The sequence below is a fragment of the Pelecanus crispus genome, chromosome 3, assembly GCF_030463565.1.
Source record: "Pelecanus crispus isolate bPelCri1 chromosome 3, bPelCri1.pri, whole genome shotgun sequence".
In the NCBI taxonomy this organism is placed as follows: domain Eukaryota; kingdom Metazoa; phylum Chordata; class Aves; order Pelecaniformes; family Pelecanidae; genus Pelecanus; species Pelecanus crispus.
Window position 1 is genome coordinate 105,528,796 of NC_134645.1, and position 15,283 is coordinate 105,544,078.

At 39.2% G+C, this 15,283-nt stretch overlaps 1 protein-coding gene across 1 annotated transcript in view; it reads right to left on the reverse strand.

Annotated features, from left to right (window-relative positions):
• Window positions 1-15,283, reverse strand: part of LRRC1 (leucine rich repeat containing 1) — a 74,666-nt gene that overhangs the window by 19,991 nt on the left and 39,392 nt on the right. The window contains exons 5-8 of the mRNA XM_075707850.1: window positions 5,131-5,187; window positions 3,467-3,530; window positions 2,631-2,705; window positions 715-859 (exon numbers count right to left, since the gene is read on the reverse strand). Coding sequence (XP_075563965.1) covers window positions 715-859; window positions 2,631-2,705; window positions 3,467-3,530; window positions 5,131-5,187 — 341 coding nt within the window. The remainder of the gene's footprint in view (window positions 1-714; window positions 860-2,630; window positions 2,706-3,466; window positions 3,531-5,130; window positions 5,188-15,283) is intronic.

Consider the following 15,283-nt stretch of genomic DNA (forward strand, 5'->3'; position numbering starts at 1 on the left):
GTCCTCCATCCCCTACACCTTTATTTTTGAAAAAAAGAAGGCACACTCTTGCAACATGAAACTCTAGGGAAAACAGCTGATGAGCAGTAGAGAAACAATGCCTCACTGACTACTTGTCACAACTACTGCAGGGGTAAAAACATTCACCTTAAAAAAAAAGACACTGGTAATGCTTCAGAAAACATTCCTCGGTTATTAAACCTGTTTTAAGGAGTCAGACACAGAAAGGCTGTAGTTTGGATTCTCAAGGGTGAGGAGTAATGGGCTGAAGCTGGAACAGCCTTCCACTGGGTTCAATATAGGATTAATAACATTGTCCAATTGAAGATAACTACACATCCCCTCTAAAAAGGATGTATTTTTTGTAGTGGTACTGTCATTCAGTCTTATCAAGTGACCTATAGCATGTTACAAGCTACAATTTTACAATGTTAAAGAGTTATGATGGTGAGGTGGACAGAGTAGGAACAGAACTTTTATTTTGTTCAGGTAGGTATCAAGTGAAGACCAAAAAAAGGATTACGAGGTAGTCATTATGCAGACAATTAAAATGCAAAACTAATAGAGCTATGCATTTCATACTGAGGAAAAAAAAAAAAAGCTGAGACAAGCTCATCTCTTGCACAAAAAGACTTCAAAAGACTTGAAAACAAATAACTTCCAATTTATGGTGGATTAAATGGTTCTGTGTGATAGCATTCACCTTGTACTCACCAATGCCATCAGGCAAGACCTGAAGTAAATTCTGAGAAACAAGCAGGTCTGTTAAAGAAGTCAGACCACTAATTTCTTCAGGAAGGCATTCCAACTTATTTTCAGAAACATCCAGACAAAGCAGGTTTTTCAGGTTTCCTACTTCCTGCGATACAAGACAAAAAATTTAAGTCATGCCCAAACACGTAACAAAGCAATTTGAAAAATGTACCACTGCAATGAAATTCCAGAAAGAAAAACAATTCTCTGTATGACCTCTAAACTGGCCATTCTTTGTATGACCTCTAAATGCAGAAAAAAGTAAATAACTACATTTTACATATAATAAACCAACCAAGTGATTCAGTCACAGTTTCTTATTCTAACTATTCAGACTGGCTTTAGTAGTTAGACAAGGTATGCTGAGCACACCCAGGCAAGCACCAGCCAAAACTGGAGTTTTCTTCAAGTAAAGACTGCAAAGTTGTTTTTTCAGAACTACAGATTATCAACCTCCACGTAATTAAAGCCTGCCCCTCCCAATTAACCCTAGGCAAATTAGGATTAGTCTCTCCTGGCTGATACAGCAACATGCCATGACATCTAGGGATTTCATATCTTCGCATCTCCCAACTGCAACAAATGTAGAAATAGGAATTGGGAGTGTTGCTCTAGCAAGCATGTTTGAACTGCCAAGTTATACTGCCATCATCTACAATTATTAATGATTACTTAATTTTTTACAATGGTAATCCACCAATTAGCTTAAAAGTCTGACAGAGAAATACCTTTGTCTCTATTAGCCATCAGAGCACCCTCCCATTACCCATGTACACAGACACCCCTATACATGCTCTAGAATAGTTCTCATTCTAGTCATCCAAATCATCTTTCAGAGAACAGAGCGGCTGGGGCAGAAGCGTCCTTTACTTTTACATATATGAAATGTTCATATAGTGACAGCTTTGATCCTAACTCACAAGATCAGTCCTTTTATTTTGGAAATGTTTGCCTCTCAAGAGGATCCTTCATTAAACACGCACATATCCTTTATCCAACAAGTTCATCTTTTGGACATTAGACAAAACACACAATAATGGCCAGCTTCAATAAAAACAGCTGCTGAAGTCACACTTGACCTTTTGTGAATGATTATCAGTGTTTAACTACATCTACTTAAAAAATTATTAGGCAAAGCCAACAACAACAAAGACAACAAAGCCCACTAAACTGTAACTGATTTCCAAGCTACACTGTTGACACTGAGATCAATACAGCAAATAACAGCAAGCTGCACAAGGAATGGGAAAGAACAGGTTTTGACTTGGCTCTAAAGGAAATGGAGGGAAAAGAAGCCACCCCACATGTTATCACAGTCCTTAAGAAAGGGAATTTAGGCTGCTATAAGCTTTAAATGCTAAGACCCCTCACCTCATGACTGATGTCAGATGGGGGATGTGGCTGCATAAATCTGAATTTCTATTTATGGCAACAGTTCTATGATTGTACTTCTCCCAAACACTGTATTTGAATGGAAGAAGATTACTGCAAAAAAACAATGATTCATCCTCAAAACTGTCAAAACTGCAATTTAGATAGATACAAAAGATGAGGGTTAGCTCAGCTAGTGGCTCCCTGATCACTGGGCCAGGACTGTAAACAGAGGATGTGTCATCCTATAAATTGAACAATGTGCCTATCGGGAAACAATTCCTTTGTCAAAATGTTTAAAAGAAAATGTCTAACAACATATGATATCATGTACAGTCCCTTGCAGAGGAACTCACTAAGAGAAAACCCTTATACATTCAAAACCAAACCCAGGCAAAGTGAACTGAGAAAACTATTTGATTTTAAATCACCTCCCTTTAGGTATGAATTAAAAGGTTTTCTTTTAAAAGCATCTTCAAAACAGTATCAGTAGAGCTCATCTTTACCTGAGGTATTTCGGCTAATTGGTTTCCATCCAACCAGAGGTCTTTAAGATTGAAAAGTGCACCAATTGTTTCTGGCTATAACACAAAAAGTAATAATGTTAAGTAGCATAGGAGCTTCAGGTAAAAACCAAACGTCCACCCTGCAATTACAGTCTGAGTAAACCAATCTTTACGCCAAGCACTATTTAGAGGTACCACGGTTAAATGCAGCAAGGGTGACTGTAAGCATTTGGGAACTCCATCATACAAATTAATTGTTATAGCTTAACAAGTTACCATACTTTACCTGACATGCACTAACAAATTGCACACACACTCTTAATCTACTGCAAATCCAACATTTAATTGAGTCAGCTTAAGGGAGATGACAGGTATCTTTCGGTAGATCTATCTGCCACAAAGTCAGACACTGCAACCCTCAACAGTTTGCCTCAATGCTTTCCCAAAGATTCCTACTCCCACCCTGGAAATAGCTGAGCTTTCACCTGTGTTCAGCCCATCCAGCTCCTTACAAAAGCCCATGTGTTCATTGTAACTACAAGGGCAGGCAAGAGTTTGTGCCCTTCCACTCCTTTTTCTTTCCATAGAAAAAGTCTGCACAGTGCTCCCATTTTCTAGAGATCAGCTGCAGTTTTTTGGGTAAAGTAATATTGTACTGAACAAGACTAAGCAGATATGGGAAGCACCAACTCACTGCCAAAATTCATCTGTATGTATAAAAAGACTCTCCCTCCATACATTTTTCTTTCTTCAGTTTTGGACATCCTACGACCTATTTAATCTAAATGATGCATTAAACGAGACCAACGTGCACTTTCAGTGACATGTTCTCTTACCAAGTGATAAAGTTCATTGTTTCCTAAATCAAGTTCTTCTAGTCGCTGCAGCTGGGCAAGTGATCTGTGAGATAAGTCAAAACAAAACCGCATCAGACTAAACCAACAGAAACCCCATGTATTTGAATGAGCTCATTTTACTGAAACTCATATTTCAAATTACAGCGTATTGCAGACAGACAGTTATTTTACTAGGCATAGACTATTTGCAATGTTATCTTACTGAAAAAACAATTTGGTTTGTCAGTATAACTGTATGCCCTTGAAACGTAAAACTTAGTATAGGCAATCAAATCATTATTCTTCATTTTAACCATCATTCCCTCGGGGTGGACAATGCCACATAGTTTAGTATAGTTGGTTAGATTTATTTTTAGGGGGAATTTACAGTTACGCAACTGGATAAAAATTCCCCATAGTGATCACATGTAACAGTGTGACTCAAGACTCAATAAATCCATCATTTATCTTCTCACCATGATCTATTCATTTCTGAATTATTTCAGGTTGGATTTGAGAATGCAGAGGGAAGCCCAAAAGGATGTAAAAGAAGTTCTCTGAACATGAACAGACACAGAGGCCATCCTTCTACTTCAAAAGCAGTCTGTTGTAGAGCTGCTCTTTACCTTCCCCAAAGCTGCAGCAGCATGAAAGCCAGCAAGACTTGTCAGCTACACTACTGACAGTCAGAATTTTCCAGAAGCAATAAAACTGTCAACATTTGTGATGGCTTCATTCTGACACCACGTGGCAAAACCTAGCTAGCAATTCATATCTTCTGACCACTGACATTTAAAGTGCCTTGTGGCTCCCAACTATAAACAGCCGCAACCGAGGTACTGGGTAGACTGACAGGAAAAAAGGACCCCAAAGCAACTGGAGAAGAGATTCTCATTAAAATAGGTTAGATCTATTACAGCATCTATTAGATTATTTAAACAAGCAGAACAGGAGTCACCAAAACTCTTGCAAGAAGCAGCCAGGTAGTGAAGGAAGGAAACTTCAATAGAGAAAGAAGAGGCTTCTTCCAGACAACCAAAAAGGATCCCCAAAATGTAATATACCCGATTAATCTTACAAAAGACCACCAATTCCTCTGCCACAATACAGACAGCACAGAGACATCTAGATATCCTGTTTCCCCCAAAAATCACGGTGGGTGGAATCAGACTTCAGACATCAGTAGGCCTAGTTTGTCACCAAGGCTTTGACTCCAGGTTTTGGAAGCTTTTGGTTACTTTGCCCTAAACATGAACACCTATTTAAATGCTATGAAGGGCTAGAGTAGAAGTCTCTGAGATCCTACTACCCTACTTTCACAGTTACAAAATTTCAGCGTGAGAACAACCCAAACCACCACTCCCACTGCTGATGCGCTTGTTCAATACATGCAGGAAGAAATGTTTGGTGCTGCTGTATTTTATACAAAATATTTTTATAGAGCAAAACCAGTCGACACAGACTGCAGGCTCCTGCCACTAACCAAGTACAACTAGAAAGTAATGGATGTAACTAGGTGTTGCTAAAACAAAGCTGTATCTCATACATGTTGTCAATCAGCACTAAGTATTTTTTCTAGCTGTCATTCAGTTTCATATGTTAGCAGATTTTAGGAATAAGAACATTTTATGTTAATATAATCAAACACATGAAATATCACTTACTCAGGTAAATATGTCAGCAAATTTTCTCTAAGTTCCAGTGAAGCCAGGTTATAAAGACTAAAAAAAAAGAACAAACCACATTTTAATGCAATCTTACTTTTTTATATTCCACACTTTCACAAGAAAAGTGTGCGTTTACACAGTTTAAAACAAAATTGCTGTGAACTGATTTTTTTTGTTGTTTTAATTCAACCAGACCATCATGTGAAAGGCAGCACAGAAAGACTGTAAGTTTTTGCTTGTTTGTCTGTGATGCTTCAACACATTAAAGCTAGAAAGTAAACACACAAAACACAAATTTCCATTTGTTAAAAGATCAGTAGTTGCAAGTTACTGAACAGAGTGTATTCATATGAATTGCATTTACTTACTTGCTTTCAGAATCTGGCGTGAGCTACCAAAGTTACAGAGCATCAGGTAAACCCATCGCTGTTCTAATGCCGGTGTGCTCATTACTGTAAGTGACATTATGCTTCTAAGCGGCTCACTTACTCCATATCCCAGGCTTTTACTAACATCACCATAGCAACATTCAGATTTTTCAGGGGTTTATTTATGACTAAACGGAACACAAAGAGTCAGACATTATCCCAACACTATAATCTGCTCTAATCCTCCAGCGTCCCAGAGAAAAATAAAAATCAGATATGGTGACTGCAAATAAGCAGTTTCCTGCAACAGAGTATGTTCTGTCCTGGTGTGCAGAGAAGGGGGACAGTGTGCTAGGCCTTAAATAAAATCTAGATTAAAAAAGGAATTCCACTAAATTTGAAACACATGTTAAATCTAAACCCCAAATGTTTCTGTTTGTACACCTTAGGAAAAAAAACCAAAACAAAACCAAACAAGTCCATGTACTCAGACCACATAACACTGAAATATTTGGTTTTACTTCAAACAATACCAACATACTGAATTACAGGATCATTAGTTTACCCCAGTAAAAAAGCAGCTGATAACCTGAATAAAACTAAAGAAAAACCTTCATATTGTGACTCCAATACAGCTATCTAAGCAGGGAAAGCAACATAACTGATGTAAAGCGTTATTAAAAGGGAAAGAAGATTTTTCATTGATTGACTTTGGATAGTGTCTGAAAAATACATCCTTATTTCAAGCACCTATTTTGTACTGCATTCAGAAAACAGTGAACAAAATCTCACAGGAGCTTTGATTACAGTCTCAGGAGTCCTCTCCAGCTTTTAAAATAAGTACATTTTACCCAATCGGTTCTGTATACCTCCAGAAGAAATACAGTTAAAACATACAATATAGGTGAAGGTAGTTTAGTAGAAGCCTATTACAAATTCAATTAAAAGATAAGTGAGAATAACTCAGCTACTGCCACTCAAAAATCATTTGACAGAAACAAGGTAGTAAGGAAGCCATCATTCCAACTACACAAGAGAAAACCTCACATAAAAATTTTAACACTATAAAACACAAGTCAAGATGGGACACGGTATCCGACATCCTCACAGAAACCAAACCAGTGGAGGGGGAGAGGGAAGAGGTGATGGAGAACGGTTTCTCTCCAAGAGGAACGTGGGTCTGCTCTTCCTCACGCTGTCACCCACAGACTGCCATTACATTTTTGTTTACATGTTTTCTAGAAACTTATTCCAATCTTCCTTTGAATTTCACACTTTCTCTTCAAGCTCATATTAGATGAGAGCCATTATTCACTTTTATCAAGAGAATACAAAAAGGATGCGCACACCGCCAAGCTGCCTTGTAATCTTGTGTTTACAGATCACCCCACATCTACTTATCTCCCTCCCCACCATGTTGAAGTGTTGACGAGTAAAATGGTGCAATACCTTAATTTCTCTTCTTACGTCAGACACCACTTTCTCTGTGATTAAACAGAAATCTTTGGGTCAGCAAACCCATGTTCAACAGCAAGAACTTGGGAACCACCACCTTAACCAGCCTCATCGTATCATTAAACTGGGGCAGGCCAGTGAATCAGCTCAGGAAATTGATCCTGCTTAAAAATAACTCAGCAGAAAGAGTAACACAGATCCGTAATCCAGCATAGAATAAATCCCCTTAAACACCTGGGCCAGTATAACTGCCGAGAAGGTGCAAGACAGGCATCTGTACTGTACTGCCCAAGCCAGCAGTGCTACCAGGATCCACTGGGTAGCTGTGCCCTTGTGGATACCCACCAACAGCTGTCTTTGCATCCAACCGTGTACCATGCATTTCGGAGACTGACTGTGGCCGACTGCAGTTCCAGGCTAGGCTTTCTTCCTATGGGAGTCAGCTACCTACGGGGTAATGTTTTCATCTCTAACTCTAGCTTTCCGGAGGAGAAATGCTTTATTCTACAGCTATTCTCACCCACAGCATGCTCACAACTACAACACTACCCTGGAACAAAACAAAGACACTGCCTTCCACCCCTTTAATTTACCCTTTCTACTTCTTCCAAGGTCTTGAGTCCAAACCCAATGTAAGCAGACCCCAACAGGCAAAACGAAGCTTCCCACTAAGTAATGTAAAAGAGAAACTAAATCTATGAAGTTTATACTAGCAAAGCTGCTCTGTTAGACTCAAGTATTATGTTCAAGGTGGATCCATCTGAAAGGGAGGCCAGAAAATGAGATGAAATTTTTTAACTCATTACTCTTAAATTTTGACTAGTTACAGAAGCAGCTCCCAGCAAACCTACGTGCCGCAATTTAAAATGGGAAAACATGAGAGTTATATAAAATAGCATCATATAAAAGGCTGATGTATTGAGGCACCAATCTCCAATACAGAGCAGAGGTATAGCTCTTCCTTAAATTTACCAACAGATTCTTAACTCATTGTATGTTCACTAAGTTTTTTCTGGTTTTAAGGTATGTTAAGAAACAGGATTTGTAGTCATTTGCAAGAAAAATCCTACGTTTCTTGCTATTTTTCAAATATGTTTTCTGATTTAATAACACATTCTCTCCAGAAAGTATAATTCTTCCTCTTCTCAACTACAAATAGAGATTTTTTTCACAATATACTAAATGAAATAATTTCTTCTTTTCTCTCTGCTCCTAATTTTATGGGTGCACTGTTAGTCAAGAGTCTTTCTGAAGTCCCTGAAAGAGACCAAAAGAAGACTTAGTTTAATGATTTCAGAGTCTTTCCCTAATCCTAATCTTCACCTAGGAGAGAAAACCAGTCGGGGGGGGGTGGGGGGTGGGGTTACCTGTTTCAATCCATAAAACACAAAGGCAACAGCAATGTAGTCTACTCAGACAGGAGACACAGTTCCACCAGCAGCTGTTCACCAACTGCATTTAGAAACACAAATGCACCATAGAGCACTGCAGGCTGCTCTCCAACACAGACAAACAGTCCTCGCTCCCCCAGAAAAACCCAACAGAAAATGTACAAGCAAAACGTCATCTATATTCTAAAGGAGAAAGAAAAAACAAGGAAAAAACAAAACAAAAAAAAACCCTAAGTACTTTTCCAAGACTACTATCGTAAGAAGCTATTTCACAGAAGCTTGTAAAAAGCATTAATATTGTAATAATTCTCACCACAAAAGCTACCACACAAACCTCGAACACTGAGCATGTGTGTGAAATTACAGAGCACAAGGCAACAGCCAAGCCAGGCAGAGGATGCAGTAACTGGAATAATTACAAAGTTTTCCATCTCAATGTACCAGATGATTTCTGGTGTAAGGGTGGAACCAAGTCAAATTCAAAGGTACAACATGGCTAAAAATGTCATTTTCAGTACAAACCAGATAGATACACTTACTCAGTGCTGTACGTAAAGTAACTGTACTACAGATATTGGTATTCATCATGTGAGCTGGAAGAATGAAAAGAATGTGAAATCAGTAATTGAGAGCAAAACTAATAGCAACAAAGTACTCCAGAAATGCTGGAAGTGTCTTTCCTGAGCATTCCTGTCAGGATTTGAGAGAGAAACTCGCAATCCACCACAGTCTACAGATAGGGAATACCGCAAATACTCCCTCTTGTCAACCACAGTGGTCTCCACCAAAATAAAAGTAAGACTAGAACCAGCCACTAAAATCACAACCAAAGCATGTTGTTGTTCTTCCAAAGCAAGTCAGTTTTTCTTTGGATTAATTACAAAGAGATTATCAGTAGCAACATGCCCTACAAACCAACTATTTCAAAAGCAGATGACTCTGGACAACAGCAATTCACTGCAATAGGTAGAACAACATCAACTGCAGTTAAAAGAATAAAGAAGGGGAAAAAAAAGAGAGGAGGGAAGATGGCAAAAAAAGAAAGAGAGATGACAGAGACATGTTCCCTAGTTACCTTGGATGAAATTACATTTTCAGTGTACCACATACATTAAATATACCCTGTCTTTTAAAGTTATAAAATACAAAACTGAGGTGAGTTATCCTAGTGCTTTAGCTTTATCAGGGACAGCTGCATCATTCCCCTATTCAAGGGGACAGAAAGTCAGCCTTAAGAGTGACAATAGCCAACACTATATATCCCATTTTTATCCCAGTCCCTGCAACAGGACTGGGAGCACCCAAGCCCTTGGGGTACACCAGCAAAACCTTCTGAGGAAAGCACTGGGAAGCACAGTAAGACATATGCTATTTTCTTGTGAAAATGCAGTTAAAAATATAAAGGTGGAAAGTGAAATGTGGAAAAAGCTGGGAGAAAATGAGGATACATGATAAAAGGACTAATATAAAAGCTAACGGTGCTTAGTCAATAAGAACTGGACAACAGCCTTCTCCTATTTGAGTAATAAAAGTCACACACTTTGACCTTATGTCAAGAGCACCACACAGCTGAGCATGCAAGACAAGCTTTGAGAAACAAGGAAGCAAAGCTGGAAGAGATGAAGATCTAAAGCACCTGCAGAAATGCATGGCCCCATCTGCACCCTTTCCAGCAAGTTTCAGCTGGTTAGGAGAATGTAAAATCCCAAATGTAGTTCTTCCTCACGTTTGTAAGACTGCAGAAAGAAGGGAAAAGCAAGAGAATGGGCATGGTCCCCATATTTATACTGAACAAGGGAAGGTCCTACACAGTAAGGATGGCTAAGGTGAGAACACAGTACAGATTCTGAATTTGGTCTCATGTTTTTTTATGCAGCAGTAGCAATGACTATAGAATGCAGTCCAAGGATGCAGCATACAGATATGAGATATGAAGTCCACATTCTGGCTATTTCTACCAGTTCCAAAGGATTTCAGTTCACTGGGCCAGCATCTGAAGATTACTGTTACTTTGATAACGCCTGCCCCTGCATCTCTACACAGCACGTACACTTTGAAACAGTCATCGTAACACTAGACTGGGAAGGAAGGGAGTTTAAACTAGGCAACTCTTTCTTTTTTGTGCAGAAAAGGAACATCCCAGTTTTTCTGTCTATCAAGGGTCCTCCAAGAGATGAGAAAGTAACTGTGGTACACTGACAACAGCACACAAAATGCATGAAACTAGCTGTATTTAAATATATTACAGCCCATCCCCACTGCCCAAATAAAACTACCAGTAACATGTATGACCCTGCCCCAAGACACGCCAGTTAGGGAACTAGTCACTCATCTGAAAGATCCTGTTAAGCTCCCATCCCACATTTAGCAGATTTTTTCCCCCAGGAAATGGCAGGGTTAATCAGTCACTAGCCAGTTCTCAAAAAGCCACTTACTCAGACCATAAGTATTTGAAGATACAGCATATACCTTTGGGATAGGTATCTGTTCCAAGTCACTCCCAAAAGAAGCCTCTTTCTCTCACCCTCTCTTCATTGACCGTATCATTGACCATATCATTGACTGCAGAAAGAGCCTAAAAGACCACTCTCCAAACTCCCAACTCCTACACCAATTGAATCCTGGGCTGCATCAAAAGAAGCGTGGCCAGCAGGTCGAGGGAGGTGATTCTGCCCCTCTACTCTGCTCTGGTGAGACCTCACGTGGAGTACTGCATCCAGCTCTGGGGCCCTCAGCACAAGAAGGACATGGACCTGCTGGAGCGGGTCCAGAGGTGGGCCACAAAAAATGGTCAGAGGGCTGGAACACCTCTCCTATGAAGAAAGGCTGAGAGAGATGGGGTTGTTCAGCCTGGAGAAGAGAAGGCTCCAGGGAGACCTTATTGCGGCCTTCCAGTACTTAAAGGGGGCTTATGAGAAAGATGGAGACACACTTTTTAGCAGGGCCTGTAGTGACAGAACAAGGGACAATGGTTTTAATCTCAAAGAGGGTGGATTTAGGTTGGATATAAAGGAAGAATTTTTTTTTATGGTTACAGTGGCACTGGAACAGGTTGCCCAAAGAAACTGTGGATGCCCCATCCCTGCAAGTGTTCAAGGTCAGGTTGGCTGGGGTTTTGAGCAACCAGATATAAAGAGAGATGTCTCTGCCCATAACAGGAAGGTTGCACTAGATGATCTTTGAAGGTCCCTTCCAACCCAAACCATTATATAATTCTATGAAATTAGGTGCTTAAACTTGGGTGGTTTCAAGAGCTTCTGTAGCATGCACCCATTTCCAGAGTTAACTACCACTTCAGTTCTTCTCGGAGCCTGCCTCATTTCACCCACACACAGTTACCATACCTGCCAGCACCACATCCTTCCTCAGTGTCTGAAGAACGAGCTCCGTGTTGATTTTTGGTATAGCGACATTTCCAACCCACCAAAAGCAATATTAGCCTTATGTGGAAGGATTATGCTTACTGAATTTCCTAAGGTTCTGTTAACATATAACCGTATAGTTCGCGGTCTATATGCTCCTGGTATGCGTTTTGCCCTCCTTTTTAAAAGGTTCAACACTATATGCTTATTTTGCTTCCAACTACTGCTTAATGCTGGCATATAATTAGACAAAGTTATCGTGAAAGAACCTTAAAATTTATACCCATTTTACAAGAACCTACAAGTAGTACAGAATTGCAGCTAGTTTCCTTTTCTCAAGAAGATTATTTCTCCAAAAAGGTCTAGCTTAAACTTAAAATGCCTTTTTTTTTTTTTTTCTTTCTTTTCCTTTCCTTCCAAATGTCAACTTTAGCCAGTCTTCTGCCTCTTTGTTTGGTTACCCTTTGGTTATGGAAACCTGTTTTACAGTGTGAATGATAAAGAAGAGCACTAATGAATTTTGGTAAGATTAATCTGATAGAATTTAAAGAGAGAGACCTTATGCCCACACCATGCAATACGGGAGAGCTATTTTTGCAAATTCTTAGCTACCAAATCACAGAAATTCTTAGGTGAGCCAGAAATTACAGGAAGTATTAATTTCCTAAATGAGGGCACTTATCCATTTCAAAGCAAGCCATCTTCACACACATGAAGTCCTACAGTTCTACCTCAGAATATAAGGGATGCTGTAAAAACAATTGCAAAGCAAGGTAACTAGATTTAGTTTTGATGAAACTGTTATGTCTCACCAGTATTGTTAAAGACCATTCTTCCAGAAGTCATCTTTGAGAGCACTACCTCCTTTTTGGAGGCAAAGCAACTTGAAGTAACTGGCATCTAAGTTAAACACTACTCTTTCCTCTCAAGTTTAGGTGTATAATCTGCAAGGGAAAGGCACACCGAGGCTTTCCTTAGCAGTCCACTTCTGGAGTTTGACAAGCAGGACAGTATTCTAGTAAGAACAATTCTAGCAAGAAAATCTCAAAGTAAGGATGCTTGACATTTTCTACAGAGCTGGGAGAAGTGGACACAACTTATGGGGGAAAAATACTCCTTCCTTGGAAAACTAATTTTAAATAGGTACAAAAGGAAGTAAAGTTGATAATTTTGCCATCCTAGGCTTAGACACTGAAAGCCACAGAATGAGCATTTGCATAGTCAGTTACTCGAATTGAACTGTCAATACCATTAATTGGCTTGTAAAAAGCTACAGATCTTCCACAAGTGAAAACAGAAGGATTAAAAAAATAAGTATATCAGCCACTAACTGGAGGAAAGACTAAACAGATGGCCAGTAGTACAAGTCTCCTCTGTTTTTAAAATTTACATGTAAGTTCTACAGTTTATGGCCAAGGAATTCCCTAAATATGTAACAGAGGTAGTCTAAGCTGCTAATTAAGACTAGCTTTCTACATAAGCTTGGTTTTCAAGTTGCTGGGATCAGTTCTACTCTCTCTCTCCCTCACACACAGCAACAAGCATGGTCCAAAACATGGACAGGAAGACTGAACTCCCTATGACTTTCAAAAGGCATCACTAAGAAGAGAGAGGTTCATACTGTTCACTTTTGAATGCTTTAACTGAACATTCTCCAATTTGCTTATCAAAATTACTGAAACAGGTTGGGGAGGCTAAGCCAATTCCCTATTACAACAAGACTTCATTTTCAAAATATCTTCCATTCCACTCATATTAAAAATGGAATTTTTTTTAAAAAAAAACCCATTGCTAAATATACGTTAAATATTTCTTCCTTGTGTAACATACAAGATGCAACATCTCTTATTTAAAGGCCAGACGGCACTGCATTTGCTATTACACTGTTGAACAGTGATCCTGAAATAAACTTTCAAGTTCCTTAACATTCAGCTTTGCCATTTAGCAAACAGCTGTGATTAATACTAAATGCTCTACCTACTCAAACTCTGTAAATATTACTTGTCATGCTAAATTTAGATAAGCCAGAGTGAGAGCTTTTAATACTATTTATATCAGCCTAGCCAGACCACCTACAAACAGTCTTCCTTCTATGTATTTGCAAGATAAGCCTCCCCATCACTTTTGTTGTATCATGTAAGACCATATTTTAACCAGGCATTATTATGCTAAACCTTAAAACAGAATTACATTGTCTTGTTCCACACAATTTTAAGAGCATTTTCCATTCTGCGTGATGCTACCAGATGTGTAATCTACACTTGAGGCATCCTAGCATACACTAAGAAAAACACAGTCAAGGACTGGCCCCGGAATCCATTACCAGAATAAGCATGCCATTCCGATCTGCTTCTAGATCATCTGCATTGAGAGCATCATCCTTGCCTTTGAAGACCTTTTATTCTCCAGCTATTCCTGTTCAGATCGACATTAAAGATTCCAAGTTCAGAAGTTGCTGTAAACTTCAAAACCTCTATAATTAAACACGTGTGTGTGTGTGTGTGTGTGTGTGTGTGTAAAACCACCACACTCAGTGACTTTGTTCCTCTAACATGAAATCTCTGGATATTTGTGGTTCCACGACTCTTGAAAAGCATACCTATAACAAACCTGTCTGCAAAACAACACTCCTAAGTGCAGTAACATTTGCTCTATTCTTTTCATTATGTTCACCATCATAACGAAATGCCTATTTCAGCATGCTACCTGCTAGCTGCAGACATTAAGAGGAAAATTTCTCTGCTTACCTGGTAATTCCCTTTCAGTAGTAAGGTCCACAGATCCACTCAGTCTGCTTGCAGCTTGGGGGTAAACCAGACTCATCAGTCATCGGCATCAGAAGAATATCCTTCCCATCTAAAGAAATTCACCCCTTCCCACAACAAAAGTTTCTAAAGCTAAAATAAAGCTATTCTACTTTCTTGCATGACAGACTGTGCAGTTCTCTGAAAAAAAAGGGGGGGAGGGAAGTTGTGAATGATGGGGATACTACGAATCATGATATTACTGTGATCTTTTGTTGAATCCTCAGGATTTGGAGATCATGTCCAAGTAGGAGACCATCTGTACATTTTAGGGGGGGTGAGGGGGTGGAAATAAAGATTGCGTATGGCAGAGGAAAGCTTTTTTATTTGCCATGCTAGAGTTCAGGCAGGGAACTTCCAAAGCACTCTACCTGCCAGTCAATAATAATCTCATACTTCAAATCTTAGCATAAAAAAAAAAAACAACCCAAACACCCCAAAACCCCAAAAAACCCCACCAAAAAAACCCCAAAACAACAACAACAAGGTAATCTTTATCTTTTCCAGGCACAGACAAGACTGCTGAAAAAACAGTGAAAGCTAAAAACTCAATATGAGTTAGATGTTTGGTGTGCTGATGCACAGCAGGCCTTAAATCATAACTTAAAGCACAGTAGTGAAGCTCTGCACTTTGCTTCAGCTGTTAAAGAAACTTGTTGATTTTGTTGTCCCCACAGAGTTTGACAGATAACTGTCTTTTTCAAATATGCATTTCATGCTGAAACGACTGCTTTTTGGTTAGAGCCAATTCCTTGTGAAGCACCCATCTG